The 20701-nt window shown below is 40.2% G+C and overlaps 1 protein-coding gene across 7 annotated transcripts in view; it reads right to left on the minus strand.

The window, feature by feature from the left end:
* Positions 1–371: 371 nt before the first annotated feature.
* LOC115254206 (death-associated protein kinase related) overlaps positions 372–20701 on the minus strand; it is a 47107-nt gene continuing 26777 nt past the window's right edge. For 2 of the 7 annotated variants that reach the window (XM_062856719.1, XM_062856718.1), the window contains exons 3-9: positions 20483–20573; positions 8552–8755; positions 8144–8485; positions 7912–8064; positions 7694–7841; positions 7452–7626; positions 372–2437 (exon numbers count right to left, since the gene is read on the minus strand). In XM_062856719.1, the coding sequence (XP_062712703.1) occupies positions 915–2437; positions 7452–7626; positions 7694–7841; positions 7912–8064; positions 8144–8485; positions 8552–8755; positions 20483–20573 (2636 nt within the window). In that variant the 3' untranslated portion in view covers positions 372–914. The remainder of the gene's footprint in view (positions 2438–7451; positions 7627–7693; positions 7842–7911; positions 8065–8143; positions 8486–8551; positions 8756–20482; positions 20574–20701) is intronic. The other 5 variants (XM_029876089.2, XM_062856720.1, XM_029876088.2 and 2 more) reach the window with 5 other exon arrangements.

A 20701-nucleotide genomic window follows, 5' to 3' on the forward strand; every position in this document is an offset into this window, starting at 1 on the left:
CTCAAAATCAAAAACAGAAAGAAACCATAATGTCAAACTAGCTGTCCTCGTCAAACTTTTTTGCACTCTTGCCTACTGCGATCTTTGACGTTCTAAATTACAAGTACTTCTGAAAACCATGTTGAAATTCTATAGGGCACTGCACTGTTAGACGCTCTCCTTATCGACTCACCGTTTTGCAACCCAATCCCCAATCATACGAGCTATTAATTAAGAGCGTGAAAATGGCTAAATAAACCATTGTTCAGTGGTGTCAGTGGCTGTTTTTCTGGGACAAGAAGAGACAAGCAGACATAACACTGACGAGGCAAGTTGGTCGTGATCCCTAATGGTTATTTCTTTCAAAATAAATCATCATAACGGATGGTACGTATTTTAACCATTTAATATCTTTTATTTACTTTATTCAGATATTCTGAGTATATACAATTTAGCTACATGCTTCTTCACTGCGTTGCAAGTATGTATCCTTCTGTGTATCACTGTGGTAATTTATCATTTATCGTAAATCCTAACATGTTTTGGATTGATTTTTTTTTTTTCATTTGACAAGATTCGTTTATTTTCTGTTTACCATCCAGGTAACACATTAGATAAAATTACTAACAGTTTCATGAATCGAAATACTTCGATATAATAAATATCAATTATTGTAAACATGGTGCGATAGGGACATTTGAAATGTGTGAACAGATAAACGATGGTATGAGATGGGGAAATGATCATGAGTAATGATGACATAACATTGAATGACTAGAGTTAAGTTATGAAGGAAACGACTTATTATGAACTCGATCGTGTCTTTGACATCACGCACTTTTATATCCAATAGACGTTAACACGCACATAAATTTGTCCAACGAATGGATGCTAAGCGCATGTCCCCAGAAAGAGTAGCCGATCATGAAAGGAGCCTACTTGTGAATACTAGCCTCGATCTGGGCTTGGATCTGTTTGACGGCCGATCCGGCGGTGGTAGCCGAGGTCCGTCTCAGGAAGGAATTGATCGTTTTCATCGATCGGTTCTCGACCGCATTGACGGCGTCCCAGTCGACGGAAATGCTACGGGTTTTCATCGAGTTTTTCAAATTGTTGGCCGTTTCGGTGTGGGACGCTGTGGTTTGTTGCTGGAAGTGGTTCACGAGGCTGGTCTTGTGGATCTTCTTGACAATGCAGTCATCCTTGGGAAGGTTGACGGACGCGGCGTTGGCGATCAGTCGGTTCTGCTCCAGGTATCGTTTGGCCACGTTCGCAACAGGGACGTCCCTGCTGCTCATCTGGTTGACGCGGAACTTGGTCCGCTTGACTGTGGCCTGATCCTGCTGCGTGAGACTGTTTTGGGTCTTGAGCTTGTCCTTGTCGGTGGCTTCTTCGGTGATCTTCTTCTGCTTGACGATCGTCTTCCGAACGGTGACGGTTTTCGTGCCGTCGGCTGCCGTTTTGGTGCTCTTGGTTGTTTTCGTCACGATCACCTTGGTACCCTCGGAGACTTCGGTTGTCGTCGTCGTCGTGGAACTACTGCTGGAAGTCACTTCCTCGGACGCCGCGGACGATGATTCTTGAACGTGAGGAGGTTTCAGAATTGCGTTGCGATCACAGAACTTGGTGTAGTTTTCTTTGAATACTGAATCGTCGTTGCACAGACTGATCGATTTGGGCAGGAACTTGAACGTCTGCAGTTTGAAGGTTTCGTTCGAGAGGAACTCCGGTTGCTGCGCAAGTTCGTTTAGCTTGTTCTGCGCCTTTGACGTTTTGGTTTTAACCTTGGTCTTGAGACTCTCCAGGTCCGTGTCCAGTTCGGCCGTGCTGAGAGTGATGGGGCTTAGTGGGGTCACGGGGGTACTTGAACCGTTACTCTGTGGTGTCGTTGGGATATTGTTCTGTGTCTGTGGTTGTTGTGAGGATGATTGTTGGGGGTGTTCTGGCACGGGTTCCTTATATTGGATGGTGGTAGATAGTTTTAGTAAATCGGACAGCATTCGTAACTCATCACATACCTTGACTTGAGTGGGTTGAACGACCATTTCCGGTAGAGTCTGCTGCTGTTGCGATTGCAAATTTTGATGATCTGAGAAATATGAACGAGAATGGTGATCAGATGGTGACAACATTCCGTGCGAGGCTGGTTGAACAGTAGAAGATCGCTCGAAACTACTACAACTACTTAGGCTACTGCTGCTAGTATTGCAATTACGACTAATGTTGGTGTTTTCAATTTCGTTGGCACTCGGTTCTGTGATGTTAGAAACTACTTCTAATGGCACTAATGCGGGGCGAGATGATGCATGGTTCGATTGGTGCGGGGAATTGATGAAACTCTCACTGTTCGGTGGTTGGTGCAGTAGGTTAGTAGCGCTCACTTCCGATGAGAGTGGTGACGAAGACGAACAACAGGAAGTTGACGATGATGGGGATAGTAGCAACGGGTCTTCGTCGCCTGCGAAATAGAACGAGAAACAATAATTTTCGTTTTGGCGTTGTCTGCGCTCTTTCGGGATTGGTTGGTTATGCCTAACGGTTATCAATCCGTAACACCTGTGCTACGGATCGGACGAAGGCTTCCTCTTTTTGTAGACTTTTGTTGTTTTTTAGGATTAAAGGGAGTCGAAATAGATCAAAAGGCCATTTATGCAATAGAAGTAAAAAAGAAAGCGTGTTAATTGTTGAATCAACATGAAGAACAAAATTCAGCTTTTATTTCTTAGTATGTATCAGTTGCACGTGCTTATAATTCTAATATCACTTATATAATTCGCTAATATAATAGCGTTGTCATATTTACACTTCAATTCGGGCCCTATCAGCTAGCTATATACATTTACAGCGGTTGTTCCTATATTAGTAGTAATACTCTAGTAGTTCTGGCTTATTGGTACGTCGAATCAACACACACTCTCGTTCAACTCTGGGTTGGAAGACTAATGTCGTTGTTGGTTCGAAGTGCCGGAAGTCTTCGGAGCTAGGCTGTTTGTGGTTCGGTCGGTTCGGTGGAAGGGGGATTCGTAGCAGTTTCACGGTCAAAGGCAGTCGGTTCGGTTCGGGCAAGATGTGAAATACAAATATACAAGGCATTTGATAAGTATCAACAATTGAATTGAGTCTTGAAATGTTAACTAATTATTTACAAATGGGCGTGGATTTCTCGTTAGAATTAATGTTAATGCATGCAAACGTTTTTTATTTCATTTCATTTGTTGTGAATCGGAAGGTTTATGACAACTCCATTTGGGTAAATTAAATTAGGTAATGGATTCTACATAAACAATATCCCAGATTTTATTGTTAACATGGAAATACTGCAACAGCGCGCAACAGCTGCAGCGTAACAATTAATAACATTCGGGGTGTCTTCTTCTAGGACATAAAACATCCCAAGTTATCGAGGTTATCCCAGGTTCAGTTTCAAGTCTGCGATTTTTAATTTGAAAACAAAAAAAATGGTAGAATGTCCTAAAGTCAGGATAGAGCGAACAGTATTTGATATCTTTCCCATTTGTAGTTGTGCACTGCAAACGAAAATTTAACAACAGAATATGTAAAACATGAATATTAGACATTAACATCGTTATAACATTTGGTACTCTTATTTGAACTTACTTTTTATAACGTTTTCACATTTATTCGTATTCAGTATGGTGCTAAAAGATCACAAATCGCAGCAAACTGTGCACGCGACCAGCTTTGTTATCAAATCGGATGTCACATTTTTTGTCGATACCGCATTTTTGTGAATTCGACGGGTCGGTCGAAATGACAGCCGCCGCCAGGCCATCCGGCGATAGAAACTATTTGCACGACATCTCGGCTTATTATCACCTCATCCTTTTCTTGATTATACACTCGGGAACCTTTTGAATTTTTAGCATATTTATCCAACGAAAATACGTTTTTTTGCAATTACGTTTTAAAAAGTCCTACTTTTCAGTTGGCGAAAGTATGATGAAACGGCCTACTTTTCTGTACGAATTTAAAGGCGCCGAAAAGTACTACTTTTCGGCACTCTTAAAAGTGCTGAAAAGTAGCACTTTTCGGAACTTTTCTAGAACACACTTTTAACGACCTGTCCCGTCTTCTGTAGATTGAGCTGTTGATGCCACATCCACTGAGCAGCTCGAATTAGAATCAGGCTAATTCCATTTCCGAATTGTACTGCAGACCAGGTATAGAAATATCACCTGAAACTCCTTTGCTTCTACAAATGTGCGACCTCAAGGGAGTTGATGACGGTGTGACAAAGTGACACCTACTCCACCATAGCCTACCTGATCGAAAAAAAAGTACGCTGATGATCATGGACTCTAGCACTTGGTTTCATGTTTGTGTAGCCGGAGAAAATGATACTGAATGAGTATTTTTCGTAATTACAAAAAATGTTGTATGCAATTCGTTGCAAAACTCGATTTTTTCAGCACTCGTCGTAATTATCCAACTCGGCAAGCCTCGTTGGATAAATGCACAACTCGTGCTGAAAAAATCATCATTTTGCAACTTGTTGCATAATAGTTATTTATGCAACAAGTTGCAAAATGATGATTTTTTCAGCACGAGTCGTACATTTATCCAACGAGGCTTGCCGAGTTGAATAAATACGACGAGTGCTGAAAAAATCGAGTTTTGCAACGAGTTGCATACAAAGTTTTTTGTAATTACGAAAAACACCCATTTAGTGCGATCTTTTCTAGCTACACAAACATGTATCAGAAGGAACCACGTGCGCGCGCTCATGCTTGTCGGCGTAGTTTTTCGTTTGATCAGGTAGGCTCTGGTGTAGTAGGCGTCACCAATGATCGAGATCCCGTTGTCAAACAGTTGTACACGAGAAAAAGCAAAATCAGATTCAGCAGCTGCCTCTACACTGGATTCGTAGTTCGAATCCGAATTGAAATCGTCCTGATTTGGATTCGAGCTGCTCAGTAGATGTAGAGGCAGAAGTTGAATCTACGGAAGGCATAGTGGTAAGTAAAAAGTGCGTACGAGCAAAAGTGCCGAAAAGTGCTACTTTTCAGTACTCTTAAGAGTGCCGAAAAGTAGTACTTTTCGGCACACTTGCATTAGGGATGAAAAGTAGGCCATTTCAGCATACTTCAGACAACTGAAATGTTCAACTTTTCACAACGTAATTACAAAAATAACTATTTTGTAATTGCGTTGCGTTTTGCCCTATTTTTCACTCGCGGTTGTAATGATAAAACGGCCTACTTTTCTTCACTAAAGGTGCACTTTTCGGCACCTTTATCAGTACTCACTTTTCGATAACTTCAAAGGATACCGTAGACACAGCTGCTACTTCTACATCCTCTGATCAGCTCGAATCCGAATCAGGACTACAGTCGACTCTCCACATGTCGATGTTCTACATCTCGATATCTCTCCCTATCTCGATGGTTTGGTCGGTCCCTTCAATCTGCATATATTTTATCTTTCTACATTTCGATATCTCCTTATCTCGATATCTCTCTATCTCGATGCGATCTCGTTCGTTTTTGTTCTAGATTTTCTCTCCATATGTCGATATGCCCGTTTTTACAGGTTGCTAGATCTCGTTTCTTAGGTGCAAAACATTCTGTGAAGGTGTAGTGACATCTGTTTGTTGACGGTTTTTCCTAGTTACGGACGATTTTTCAATCTAGTGTGCATTACAAATTTGTTCTTGAGTTCGATCTCTCCTTATCTCGATGGTCCCTTCAATATCGAGATGTAGAGAGTCAACTGTATACAGATTCAGATTAGGACTGCAGATCATGCATAGAAGCAGCAGCTGAAGCTGCTTTTGCTCTTGCCCATGGTACAATTGCGGTATGACGACGACGGGAGTTTGCAAATTTCTGACACCTACCCTATCATTGCCTACCTGATCAAACAAAAGCACCACGCTGACGCGCATGAATGTCGCCACGTGGTTCGTCTTAATTCAGGTAGGCTTGTCCGCACTGAGCGCATGAAAATTCTGCTCTTTCGATTTACACCACCAAAACCATCATATTTATGCAATCTTCCTATCTTACCTGATAGAAGGATGTCTGAATATCCTAAATGTCATTTTGAACTGTCAAAAAATCGCACCGCAGTGCCGCACTGAGCGTGCAAAGAGAAATTCACTGGGGTGAATTCACCCGGGTGAAGCATGCTCATGCTCATGCTCAAAATTGTTGGGAAAGGTAAAAACAACGGATAACTTTCAATTCGTCCTGATGACCATTCGGCCTAATGACCAATCGGTCTAATGACCTTCAGCCTAATGGCCTTCGGCCTGATGACCCAGCATCGTCTTAATAGCAAGATTGTACCAACAATTATACTGAATAGGTATTATTTGCAATTAGAAAAAAAACTTTGTATGCAACTCGTTGCAAAACTCGGCACGCCTAGTTGGATAAATGTACGACTCGTGCTGAAAAAATCATCATTTTGCAACTTGTTGCATAAATAACTATTAGTACATTTTGGATCGAACTTCTGTCTCTTCTGTTTCGGAAAATGCATTATCACTCGCGATCCAAACACTCGAAGATACTTCAGGGCCGGCAAAATGAAACTACGCGGAAGAATTATACTTTCACACGCGGAAAACAGACCGAATGGAGTAGTCCCAGCTATATCATTAGCGCAATCGTCGAATATTCTAACACAATCGCAGACTCTTCTTTTGAAAACTATTCACTTTCCAGTAAAAACTTCACCGGATGGCGTAGCGCCACGAACCAAGCCATGATTCAGCCGAGCAAATCAGAAAACATCGCGAAGTTAAGAAAAACTGTGACAGCGATCTCAAAACGCAGCCGGACGCGCGCGCAGCTTGCTGCGATTAGTTCATGTAATTCACCCAGAAGGATACTACCCAAATGTTGGTTCCATTCCAGTGCACCACAAAACAACACCTACTTATTTTCAACCACTAAGCCTAAGAACGGCTTATCTTAAGTTCCTTGTTATTTGATGGAGATGCATTATGGAACAAAAATGAAGTTATCTTTCGGTTAAACGCGATCGAAATGGCGTAGTTAGTCACATTGATTTTTCTTTTTTTTTTGTTTCAGGCGCAAGCCCTCATCTATAACACAAAAGCTCACATTTTGCTTATTTATAAAAGCTTGGCTTCTTAGTTTTCAACCAACACGGGCAAATGTATATCTCGAGGTATGTCTCGATCTGTGGGAGGAAATATACAAGAAAACACGTAGCGGGACAAGAAACAGAAAAAAGGATCGATTAATAAAGGAGGATCATGTTGGTTTGTTCGTTCTTACGTCGTTTTCTCTCGCTTTCTTAGGTTGTCTTCAGTGTAATTTTAGTCTGTTTTTGCTAAGCAGCGCGCTCACAACTAACATTACTAAGCATTTGACCAATTCAAATCAGGATGGTATCTCCATATACATGGAGATGGTGTACGTGTGTTTAAATGTGTTTTAGGCATTTGAACAAGAAAAAGCATGGAAACCTATTGGACTTACCTCTAGCTAAGCTGCCCCGCCGGCTGCCGGCATCTGGGCGTCGAATTTGAACCGTTTCTCCACTGGGCGAGATGACATTCTCCGTTGCCTGTTCGAAGGCGTAGCGATTATTCGGATTCTCGTTCCACTTGGTGACCAGTTCTTTGAGGTTTTCTTTGTCGATCTCGGCGTCGGACTGAAAGGTTGAAATTGATTCATTGAACATGATGGACCAGGCGTCTCCATGTCGATAGTTCTTGTACCTTGTTGTTACTATTGTTGTTGCTATCATTGGTTTCTAACCGCACAGGTTTAAAGGTGGTGATGGAAGGTCGTCGATTGGTCGGATAGTACTGCGGTTTTCGTTTGATCCACTTGTGTTTTAGGGCTTGTTCTGCAGTAATTCGTTCCCTAAAATCAGAAACATGTTTTATTATTTCATCCATTTTGCTGTTCGAATGAAGTTGAAATCAGCACTTACTTTTGTTCTTTTACCAAGCATCGGTTGATGAAGTCTATCGCTTCTTCGGACACGGTGTCAAATGCTTCGTCCAGGAAGTCATATCGGCCTATCGTGATGTTTGCCATGGTCTGAATATCGTCTTCGCCAGCGAAGGGGGAAAGGCCGGACACGCTGTGCGGCATAAAAAAACGGTAATTAAATATTTGCCTCGCATCACACATTAAAATTTACTCGGAATTTTCACACTCACAGCACATATGCGATTACGCCCACGCTCCACATGTCTGTTGCGAAGCTGATCGCCTCAAAGTTGACCACTTCCGGTGCTACAAATTCTGGCGTCCCAAACAGCACCTGCAGCTTATTGTCCGGATCGTACTCACGGGCCAGGCCGAAATCGATGATTTTTATCCGGTTCCCGCTCTCTGTGAGGCACAGGATGTTCTCCGGTTTCAGATCCAAGTGTACAATGTTGTTGCTATGGATATAGCCAATCGCGTCGCAAATCTGTCGCATGAAAATCGAGCAAGCCTTCTCCGTTAGGATAAACTTCTCGTCCAGCACACGATCAAACAACTCGCCTCCTTCAACCCTGCCGATGTAAAATTACATGTTAGCGGATTTCACACTCATACCTATCCAAGTAGGCCAAACTTACAGCTCCATGACCATGCAGAAGGTACGATCGAATTCGTATGCGCCGTACAGCTGAGCGATCTTCGGATGGCGCAGAACATTCATCATGTGAACTTCGCGCTCGATGTTTCGCCGGTCGCCCTTCTTGACGATCTGGATGAATTTGGCCGCCAGCCGGGTGCCGGTGGATTTTTCCTTGCAGACATGTACGACTCCGAATTTGCCCCTGTTGATAAGTATAAGTGAAAATGTTTGACATTTTTACATTCGTAACAGTATTTATCAGCATGGATTTATGACTTTCGTGCATAAGATATTTCAAACACCTTATTTTAAGAGAGTTATGCCAAATGGCATTCTGCCAAATGAGTTAGAGTTCATCAGCAAACACAAAGGGATTGTGATTGGAAGATCGATACAACTTAGAACGACTATTGCTTAGCTGAATATCACCTTAGCATACGCGTAGAATGTTGAAGAAAAAAGAATGCAGTGTGAACAGTAATACTGCAGTATGGAGCCCGTTCAAACGTAGAACGATAAAAACATGCCTTTTTAGGGGAAAAACGTCGTCAAGAAAAAGCGGAGTGCGAAGAAATGGAACTACTTTGCCATTATCAAGAAAAACACAGAAGTTCTACTAGAAGCTCAATGCAATAATGGTCGTTGCGGGAAACACGGGAGCTTCTTGACGGACGGATGTGAGGAAACGGTCAAAAAAGAAAAAAAAAGACATCTCCAATTTTTTTGATATGTTATGCATAAATGTCTCAGCTTTCAATTGATACAAAAATTTTAAAAATTGGTGGTTGCCATTATGGTGAAAAAATGTTTAGGTATAAATCCAAGATGGCGGCCAAAATCAATATGGCCGACCCTACTTTTTATTATTGTAAATAGTAGCTCTGTCTTTCCTCTTTTCAACAACAATGCGTTTTGAGGTGGTTTTTGGAGAAACTTTCGAGTTATAACGGTTTAAATGAGCCACCATTTGACCAAAATCGAGGGGTCTGCAAAAATTGTTGTGTCTCTAACTAACGGGGGATCCATCAATTTGAGTAACCAAATGCATTTTCCATACTTTTTTAGCGATGACTTTTAGAAAATCGGCACATTAAACATTTTTTAAGACAAGGTAAATAGTGGGCCGGTCTCAGCGAGAGTTACCCCAGATCATTGTATGACAAATCCTCCAGAGATGCCATGACTACCAGGTCCCAACGCATCTCCTATTCATCAAATTCAAGCCAATGCACGACAGTATTGACCGCACAGAGCTACAGAAAATCATCCAAGTAACATTTTGATGACCAATTAGTCTTGTAGAGGTTTTGAGAACCGTCATAAAACCTTATACAGGTATACCTCGATTTAGTGGACATTTTAATTTTCTAAATATGTATAAAAACGAACTTTACATCAAATCGAAGCATTTTTTATATTTTTCAATTGTATATCAAAATGTACCAAAACATATAAAAACTGCATGAGAACTGAGCTTTCGATAAAAGGCTCGGAGTTTTTGGATATATTAAAATTCTCATTAAATAACAAATAAACCACTATCTCGTAGCTTGTTACGATCAAAATCTTTTCTCTCCAAAAATATGCGAGGTTGATTCAAAAGCAAAAATGTTGAGCAATGGACATACTCAAACTCAATAACGTGATTTGCATAAATGCTCCAAAAAATTCAGAAAGTTCAGAGATTTGTGACAAGCACTTGATAGAGCGTGGTCATTGGTTGTGCTGTATTTGCCGAACGATCTTTCTGTACGAGTAGTGTAGGTTTGTACCGCTATCTGGTCGGTCGCCTTTTGTTGCAAGTGTGCTACAATTATTTCTTTCTCACAAAAAAGTTCAACAAGTTGTAACTTTCAAAGAATGCATAAAAAAAATCTCACTATTCGACTGTTTGTCAACCTATTATATATGTATCATTGGTACAAATTTGAGCTCGATTGGTTAATATTTCGCAAAGCTAGAACCGATCTGGCAAAACACTAATTTTTAGACAACTTAACTTTGAACTGTCATATCTCAGAAACTAGTGAACCAAATGGACCGAATTGAATAAAATTTTGAACATTTATCAACAATATATTAATGCTTAACAAGTTATCAAAACATAGGTAATTTTTGAACGTTGAAAAAAAACTTATGGATTCACACTTTTTTGATCTTCTCGAAAAACTGTAATTTTTTTACATCAATGTCATTAAGTTTTAATGATGTCTAAAAAAATGTGTTTTACTAAAACTTTGAAAAGGATTAACCAATCAAGCTCAAATTTGTGCCAATGATGCACATATACTTAAAGGATTGACAAACAGTCAAAATTTGAGAATTTTAGTGCATTCTGTGAAAAATTACAGCTTGTTGAACTTTTTTGTGAGAAAAATAGATGCCTATCCCAAACATTTTGGCCTCCCCCTGTAAGTGAACCCAGAATTTTCAACTTTATTAAGACGGTTTTCGAAGCCCGACGTGTCCATGTCTTAAAAAAATGCTTCATCATTTTCACAAATCATTTCAGGGATTAGGCATTACGTCAGAAATTTCTCTAGGCATTCGTTTGGAAAATCTATTGGCGATTCTTATAGAAGATCTACCAAAAATTCTTCTAAAAAATCTTTCTATTTTTTTTTAATCTGTCCGAGTATTTGTCCAAAAATTGCCACATGGATTCTTTCCAAAAATCTTCCATGGTCTCATTCAGAAATATTCTTCAGGAGTTTGTTTAGAAATTCCTCCAATTTTACAAATTTCACAAATAATTCTTCCAAAGTTTCTTGCATGATTTACTTCTGACATTTCTCCATTTTTTTTCCAAAAAAATCCAGAAATCGAACAGAAACTCCTCCATGTACCAGTGAAGGGGTGCTGAAATCGGGGAACCTTGACTAACAAGCTCTGATTTTGCCATGCCAGCACGGGAAATAATTTGTCAGTAATCTGCCGAAGCATTACAATGAACTTTCCAAAATATCAAGAATATATCCATATTACAATTCTTGGCGAGGAAGTCATAAGGAATCTTGAAATAAGTTTTTTAGACAGATTTGAGGAAACGTCTGACGAATCAGTAGTTTGCATTCATCTGCCAAAAATGTTGTCATTGCTAAGGGATCTGTAAAAAATATAACCAAAGAATCACCCCGTACACTCCGATCATTGATTTTGATCATCGAAAAAATGAGAGATAATAATAAAAAAAATGAAGTCTGATAGGGAAGTATGAGATTGTGGTAAATATATAAAACTAAGTATGTCCCCAAGTAACAATCCTAATTCTGTTTGGTTTTATTTGTTTTTATGATAGTTTTATCGGAACATTGCATATCAAGTTGCATATTCTAGTTGATCTTATCGGAGTTTCAGCCGAGCATAACTATTCTTCATCAATATGTGGTTTTAAAAACACCTCCAAGAATACTTGAGGTTCAGTTCATAAAACCATAAACCTCACAAGAACTTTTGAACTTATTTTCAGTTTTATAAAGTTCTTGTAGTTATCTTCAATCATCCGTTCTTGATCAAGAGCAATGTTCGCATGACCAGGAATAATATTTTTAAATATTTTATTTTATTGCGTTATAATGGAAGCGCGTTGCAATTTTTGAAAATATCTTGCAACTTATATTCGATGATTTTTTCTTGGCATTTGGCATCCTTGCTACATCCCGGAAATATTTCCAATTTGTGTAATAAATTAATCCCGATTACAATAATGTGTCATTTTCATTGTGTTTTTAATTTCAATTTAATTCATTAAACTTTTCTGTCGACATAAAAGCTGCATCAGCAACAACATTGACAAATTTATTATCGTTTTATCGTGCACTTGAAGAATTATACAAGAAGAGAGCAATTCGTCTTGAGGACAACTTGGGAAGTACAACAAGTTTTAACAGAAATTTAAATACAACTCTCCAAGAGCATCTTAGGATGGGCCTCTTTGATCTTATGGCGGGTTTATGGTTGAATTGATGTCGTGTTGTAGAGCAATTTGGTTTATGCACGGTTTTAAAGAACAGGTGTTGAAGAATATTTCAAAAGCATTATAAAATTAATTTTGTTACTTCGGCACCAACATTTCAAAAGGGCGTAACTGCTTTTGCAACCAATGCCTTCTCACAGAGCTGTGGGTCGTATTTCATTCATCTCACGCAATTCACATCCATTAATCGAAAGAGGAGGATTTTATCTTTCTATTTGTGCTAGTGGATTGCTCGAGAGGGATGAGATACGCTCCACAGCTTTGTGAGAAGGCATTGGTTGTAAATGCAGTTACGCCCTTTTGAAATGTTGGTGCCGACTTGGGCGATCATGAGGTATGCTTTGGCGCTATGGATTACTGCACGAATTAATACTGGCCTGCTTACTCTCACACGAAATTTGAAGTTTGAGCGGTGTCGGCCCCTCTCAAACGTCAAATTTCCTGTGAGAGTAAGCAGGCCAGCAAAAATTCGTGCAGTGGACCATTATGGGTGCTCTACAAAATCATTTATTGATATGAAGTGCTCCGCGTGTCAAAAGGCTGAAAACCCCTGCAACATAAGTAATCACAAACCGCAAGTTTTAAGCTGGTTAAATGTTAAAAATTTTACCATTTACAAAATGAGCATGAGCATGATATATTAAAAATTTTACCATTTACAAAATGTACATTAGGGCAGTTCAGATTTCAAATATGTTGGAAACTTAAAGCTCCCATATGTTCATTACAATCCTTGGTGCAAAACTAGAGTCCTGTCAAATTTTCAGCCATTTCGGTGGTGAATTAATGGTGGCCCAAGAGCAAAATAGGTTTGTATTGGAATTACTATGGAGAATTTTCAAAAAAAGTTCTCCACGTTGTAGAGCATCCACACAAGGATAAAGTCATAGGGTCAAAGCCAAATTGAATTCTTCAGATCTCAATGATGAATGTTGCCAAAGACCGGAACTTATTTCAACAATCGGCAAAAAAGATATTAAACAAATTCTCACTCGCATGCGCATCTTCTTACACGATGTCCTGCAAGGTGTGCAAGAAGCTAACACGCATACTATGATTGCGTGTCAAGCGTGTCGGTCGAGCTGTCGTCTTCTGTTCAAGCATGCATGGATGAATATTGATTAATAACTTTTGACTCGTGAGTCGAAATGAGTTGCGGTCTTCGGCAACATTCATCATTGAGATCTGAAGAATTCAATTTGGCTTTGACCCTATGACTTTATCCTTGTGTGGATGCTCTACAACGTGGAGAACTTTTTTTGAAAATTCTCCATAGTAATTCCCATACAAACCTATTTTGCCTTTGGGCCACCATTAATTCACCACCGAAATGGCTGAAAATTTGACAGGACTCTAGTTTTGCGCCAAGGATTGTAATGAACATATGGGGGCTTTGAGTTTTTAACATTTTTGAAGTTTGAACTTCCCTAATGTACATAAAATCGAGGTATAGGGTAAAAGGGTATAATACGCCCCACCGGGGAAAAACATCCCCCTTAATTTTCTAGCGATTTAAGCGCTTTGTGCATGCATGATCGATTGCAAATCGATAATATTGAGGAATAATTACCAATCAAGTTGGTTCGTTTGTTGATTGGTGTAATATTGTGAGTAATTCGGATATTATAAACGGATTATTTATAGGAATAATAATCAGATCACACACTCTGTATTCACTTGTTCATCACCTGTCCTGACTACTCTACTCTCACTTCTCTTCCCTCGAATCCATGGCCTACCACATATAATACGATACTACATTCCTCCTTTACTTAATCTTCAAATCTATAACAATCAAGATAATAATCATTTACATTAGTTAAATAATTTCTTAGGTGATTAGGAATCTTCGTTTCACGTCGACTACGGCGAATCATAGAAGGTTCATTAGTTCTTGAATTCCTTGCCATAGTCCCCATTTCACGTGCTTCAATTCCTATTTGCGTATCCTCCGTTTCAACATTATCCTGTTTCCGAATCGCTGATGAATCTTCGGCATATAAAACCTCTCCTTCCGACCGAATTCCTGATGCATCTGCACTCGTCCCTGTTTCTTTCATTTCGACCGTGTGTTGTTTCTGGTTGTTTGACGCTTCTTGAATAAACCGCTTCAAATGACCCACGTTTCGACGATAAACCTTTCCAGATTCCTTAGACTGAATTACTGCTTCCGCACCCTCTCTGTTAAGTACATCAAACAACTCTGATCCGAAATTGGTTGATAACTTATTTTTCTTGATAATGCGTTTGGCCACAACAACATCTCCTTTTCCAAGATTATTCGTTTTGGCCCCTCGTTGAGCATTAGATATCCCTGCAGCTTCCAGTTTCTTCATCCAGTCACGATCCCGTATTTCTTCCGATAGCACACGTGCTGAATGATGAACACTTGGCAATTTGTCTTTCAGAACCCTTCCAAACATGAGGACTGATGAAGCGATTCCAGTTGTAGAATGCGATGTCGAGTTGTACATTAACAGAAAGCTTCTTAAATCCCATTTCCAGTGTTTACTGTTTTGTTCTTGATTGATTCGCAAACGTTTTAGAATGGTGCTGTTCATCCTCTCTACCTCGCCATTGGCCTGCGGCCAATACGGTGTTGTCTTCTGATGATCAATGCCATATTCCTCACAGAAACTCTTGAACTGCTCGCTGATGAACTGCGGCCCATTGTCTGACCTTAATGTTTCCGGTACTCCAAAACGGCTAAACGTCTCAAAAAGAGCACTCACCGTCAACTCCGTTGTTATCTGCTTAATTACGATCACTTCCGTGAAACGACTAAAATAGTCGACCAACACTAATAGAAAATGTCCCGAGGGCAATGGTCCCAGGAAATCGATGACCACATCGGTCCACGGTCGTTCAGGCATTTTGGTTCGAACCATTGGTTCCGGTGGTCCAACCGTTGAAACTAACGTACATAAGCCACAACCTTTTACATACTTTTCAACTAAACCTTTTGTCGCAGACGCCGTTTCATCAGACTCATGCCAGGATGCCCATCATGAGCACATTGAAGTACCCGTTGATAAAGTGATTCTGGAATGATCAGCCGATCTCCCCTCATCAGAACACCATTGGCAGAATGGATTTCCGCCTTGAAATGCTTAAAATCCTTCAGTACATCGTCCGTCCAACAACCGGTTAACAGAGCTGCCATAAGCTCCTGCAAGGATCTATCCTGTTTTGTTGCTTCAATCACTACGACTAGCGTAACTGCATTCGGAACCGCATGTTCCAATAGTTGATTGATGTATCGATCGGCAGATTTATCAAAATACTGGGCACTTGAAATTGACAAACGATACAAGGCATCTGCCAAGTTTGTGGTCCCGGGTTCGTATTTGATATCGTAGTTGTATGATTGAATTCTCATTACCCAACGTTCAATTCTGGGACATGGTCGTGATCGCGCCTCGAACAAAAATTTCAGCGCTTTGCAGTCAGTGATCAACTCAAATTTTGATCCAAGAAGGTATAACTTGAACTTCATGGATTCTTTGTCGAGCGTTCGTGCGAGACAGTCGAAATTTCTCGTTCGTCCGGTTTGTCTTCGATACTTTCCAGTTCGGTGGCTATTTTTCGGCGTGCTAGTGTTTCAACCCGAGCAGAAGGAAATAGCAGCAGCATAATAAAATGTGTTATTTTGGAAAAATAACTGAGTAACGGAAAGTGTTATTTTCATGTTATTTACATAACATATCCTGTTATAAACTTGTCTGTCATAAGCGGCAAAATAACAAAAATTATAACAAAAAAATGTTCCTGGAAGACCTGTTCAATAACATGTTTTGTTAGTTTCAAAAACAACTTAATAACAGCGAAATTTCAAAATATTTCAATAACAAATTTTGATATGATTAAGTTATTGATAACAATCTGAAAACAAAATTTGCTTTTTTTTCTGTTGCGGATAGGAACTCCTCCAAAGTCCCATATGAATTCAATGGGATACGCAACAATATGATCTATTGTTAAATGTTTCATTCATAATTGGGACGCTATTGTTGTCGCAAGCGATTTATTTATCGAAAACAGAGAGAAACAATAGTTTTCATTTATTTTCCAAACAACTTAAGATGAAAAACTACCGACGTTTTGAAGCCCTTTATTAGGTGGTTCATTGTTCATAAGATTAATTTACATTATTACCTCATTGATTGACACATTGAATCAAATGAATCTAAGTGGGCTCGATGCAATGAAATCAATAAAAATAAAATGTCTTAAAAAAATCAATGGAGTTCTTCTTCTTGATGACTTATTTTTTTACATTTTTGTCGAAAATGTGTTGTTCGTCCTTGAATTCCACCAGTTGATCCAAAATGTTTCATAAAATGGCTAAATGCTTATAAAACAAAAGGCTGATAAGTTGGCTCTGTCACAGTTAAAACGTAATGCCAGAGGAACTGATGACAAAATAATATTTTCTGTTACAGTTCCTCACGGAATGCTGTGAACAACGGAAATCTCGAATGGTATAGTTTTGATTGCAAAGCTAGTTATGTTGTAATATTAATGCTCAAATATTTGTACAGTCTCAATGACACAATTATAACTGAACTTGTGCTACAACAAAACATGTTATTGAAATGTAATTTAAAGAAAATATACCAAGAGCACGATCATAACAAAATAAGACTGCCCAACAGAACATGTTATGGAACGGTGATGATTTAATAAGTTAATAATAACAAACCGAGATATAAAAACAGGTTTTGTGATTCCGTTGTTATTATTTTGATATTTTCCTCTGCTCGGGAAGTGATCACATTCGCGTGCGGTTGGCTAGGCCACAATTTTTAACGCGAAAGTTTGTTTAATTCGAGTGCTGCCGAATCAGCAGATAGCAATTTTTTCGGCAGATTCAACAAAATGATGAGTGGTGTTTACGTTTTATTTTTCACGAACTGAATAATACAAAAATTACTTACATTTTCTCCTCGTCGTCAATGTTATATTGTGAGTAATTCGGATATTATAAACGGATTATTTTTTGGCCCATATAGCCGAGGCGGTAAACGCACGGGTATTCAGCATGACCATGCTGAGGGTGACGGGTTCGATTCCCGGTCGGTCCAGGATCTTTTCGTAAAGGAAATTTCCTTGACTTCCTTGGGCATAGAGTATCTTCGTGCCTGCCACACAATATACACATGCAAAATGGTCATTGGCAGAGGAAGCTCTCAGTTAATAACTGTGGAAGTGCTCATAGAACACTAAGCTGAGAAGCATGCTTAGTCCCAATGAGGACGTTACGCCAAAAAGAGAGAGAGAAACGGATTATTTATAGGAATAATAATCAGATCACACGCTCTGTATTCACTTGTTCATCACCTGTCCTGACTACTACTCTACTCTCACTTCTCTTCTCTCGAATCCATGGCCTACCACATATAATACGATACTACAATTGGTACTGTGAAGCAATAAAAATATCAAAAAGTCTGAAAACGAGGGTTTTGGTGTAATATTCTGCCTCTCGTAAGCAGACCTCATTGTAAACTTCTGTTCCCTTGTGATATTTAGCAACTTTTATGCTGTTAAAGTCCTCCTATGAAAACCATGTTATGGAATTACGCCATGGGACAGTGTTATCACGGTGCTGGACGTTTGTCCCTTGATGGGGCGTATTTCCCCGGTTGTTTTGAAATGGCATAATTTGGAACGTTTTCGAAAAACGTTTAAAAGTTTCCATAGCCGCCCCTCCAAAGGCAAAGTTTGCATGCAACACTTCACTGACTTTAAGAACAACGATTTGCAGTGAACAATAGCTGGAATAACACGCAAAAAAACCCGTTCCGATATACGTGCACTCCCAGTCACGGCAACGGGAACAAACGGGAACTATGCATAGCAACGATAACAACATTAAGAAATGTACACCGTGAACTAGATGTCACGGTTTCTAGAATGCCCGTACTGACAGCTGGAACTAGTTCCAGTTCACGGTGTATATTTGCTTGTTCTCATATTTGCGTTTGTTTGTTCACGTTTATCAGAACGGTTTTCTGAGCGTGAAGGCTTTAGTTTCAGAGATTTTTCCGTTTCTGCTTAAGAGGGGCATATTATAGGGTAAACTACCTGTAGATTTTATTTTGATTTTATGATGTTTCGCAGAACCTCTTCCTAGTCTATTTGACTAAAAAAAATATTGCTTTGGCATGAACCAGAATGGCTTTCCTGGGAAACTGAACAGACTTGATGAAAAGGTGTGGAAACTGCGGAGGATGTATTCTGACCTTGCCTGGGATTGCGACAAGGTGACGGACTCTCATACCTACTCTTCAACATCACAAGAGTAATGCGAAGAGCCGGGTTGAAGATCCAGTGCACGATTATCACAAAATCCGGTCAATTTGTATACATTTGCAATTTTTATGACATTTGTTCGACATGACCGGTCTAGGAAGTGATCAGGTTTATTCTGCTAGTCGTGTGAGGTGACAAAATTCGAATTGCTCCCATTTGATGTGCATTAGTCGTGTCTAGCCACGTAAGTCGAAATCGATTGTGGAGGAATTCGTCTTTCTCGGATCCTTCCTACTACTTGGTACATAAGTAGCTGTGGTCAAAAATGTTATGCCGCCGCATGAAATATACCATGTACAAAACGCTCGTAAAATCGGTGGTCCTCTACAGCAGTCTTGCGAATAATCGCGACCATCACGAGACAATCACTTGAACCGCTTTCTGGAGTCACCGTTCCCAAGGTGATACGAACCAGCTAGCATGTCACGCCTGGAATGATAAACATGTTGTGGGTTCCACCCTTCGCAGCTTTGCAGCGATAGCAGTTGATGAGTATGCTTCAGGCAGGTTGCGAGAAAATCAATCTCTCTGAGCAACGATGCATAACGGGCGAAGTGAGAGCGTTTGCCGTAGCCAGGGCGAACTGCGTGGTGCGCTCAATGTGTGCGTTTAAACTGAGCTATGCAAAACGAATAGGATTTATGACGTAGTACCGTGCTTGTGATAATACACATGCATAGTTTTACATGCTGTTGCGCGTGCATCTGCTTGAGGCGACGGAGAGAGTCATGACACTCACATGAGCCGTATCCAAGTCAGGATGATTGTAGCAAAACAAATGTGACCGGGTGACTATGATGGGATTCTGTCTTTTCTGGTGTTAGCGACTGTAGAGAGAGCGAATCAGAAACCGCAGAGACAGGGTGATACAAGTTTGGTGTTTATCAGCTTTTTTGTGACTTGTACGCTGATGCTTCGCGACACTGCTCTACAGACACCATGGACCATGCTCGAGAAGAAAGCTACAAGCATTCTGAGTTCGTTCTAAGTACGAATCTCGACATTTGGAGAGCAAAATTTGGAGCATTTTATTAAAAATACTCCCTTTTTTGTACTCCATCTCGGAAGAGATACAGGTTTAGATCAGTCCGACAAATATTCGCGAACTGGACCAACAGTTGATAATTGCCTAATTAGTCAGTGTAAATTGTTTGACACCATTCATTCGTGGTGTCGCTGGGTGGTGCAGAGGTGGCTCTCAAACTTATTATTAGACCCCACAACAGCGACAGCAGTAACGTAGCTCTACAACAGCTGTTCCGGTGCCGGTAATGCAATAAATCAAGGTTCTACAAACGGCCATCAACAGGCCAGATGCATGAGAATCCCACAGCACCAACAACGCATTTCCCCGCCTTCTTTTAAATACGCGAATGACGATGTCGACTCGCACCAAACACGTGAGTCTCTCCATTTCTTCTAGGCGAGGGCGAGAAAGTTAAATCGCGAATAATGCCCCATACAACACAATGCAATACGTGTAGCACAGTTTCGAACGACGACGACGACGACATATTAAGTGACACATCATCGTCACTTCATTTTAGAACCGTCTCCGCCGCTCGCTCCTAGGGTGGCCACGACGCGGAACTCATTAGCCACGTGACGCAATGTGCTTATAGCTAGCTAGGTGCTTACCTTCCAATTTCTGTGCTCAGCTCGTACAACTGTTTGGCATCGACGTCGCGTTCAATCTTAACCTCACGATAAGGAAATGGCGGTGGCGCATCTGTGAAGGAGACAGAAGAAGGTAGTTAAATTTCATCATCTGGTTGGATTAACCTAACGTTCAGTGGCGTGTCGGCTTGTGGGTTTGGGAAGGGGTGTCTTTGTTGTTAAGCAATTAAATTATTGTTG

Source organism: Aedes albopictus, chromosome 3 (assembly GCF_035046485.1).
Source record: "Aedes albopictus strain Foshan chromosome 3, AalbF5, whole genome shotgun sequence".
NCBI lineage: Eukaryota > Metazoa > Arthropoda > Insecta > Diptera > Culicidae > Aedes > Aedes albopictus.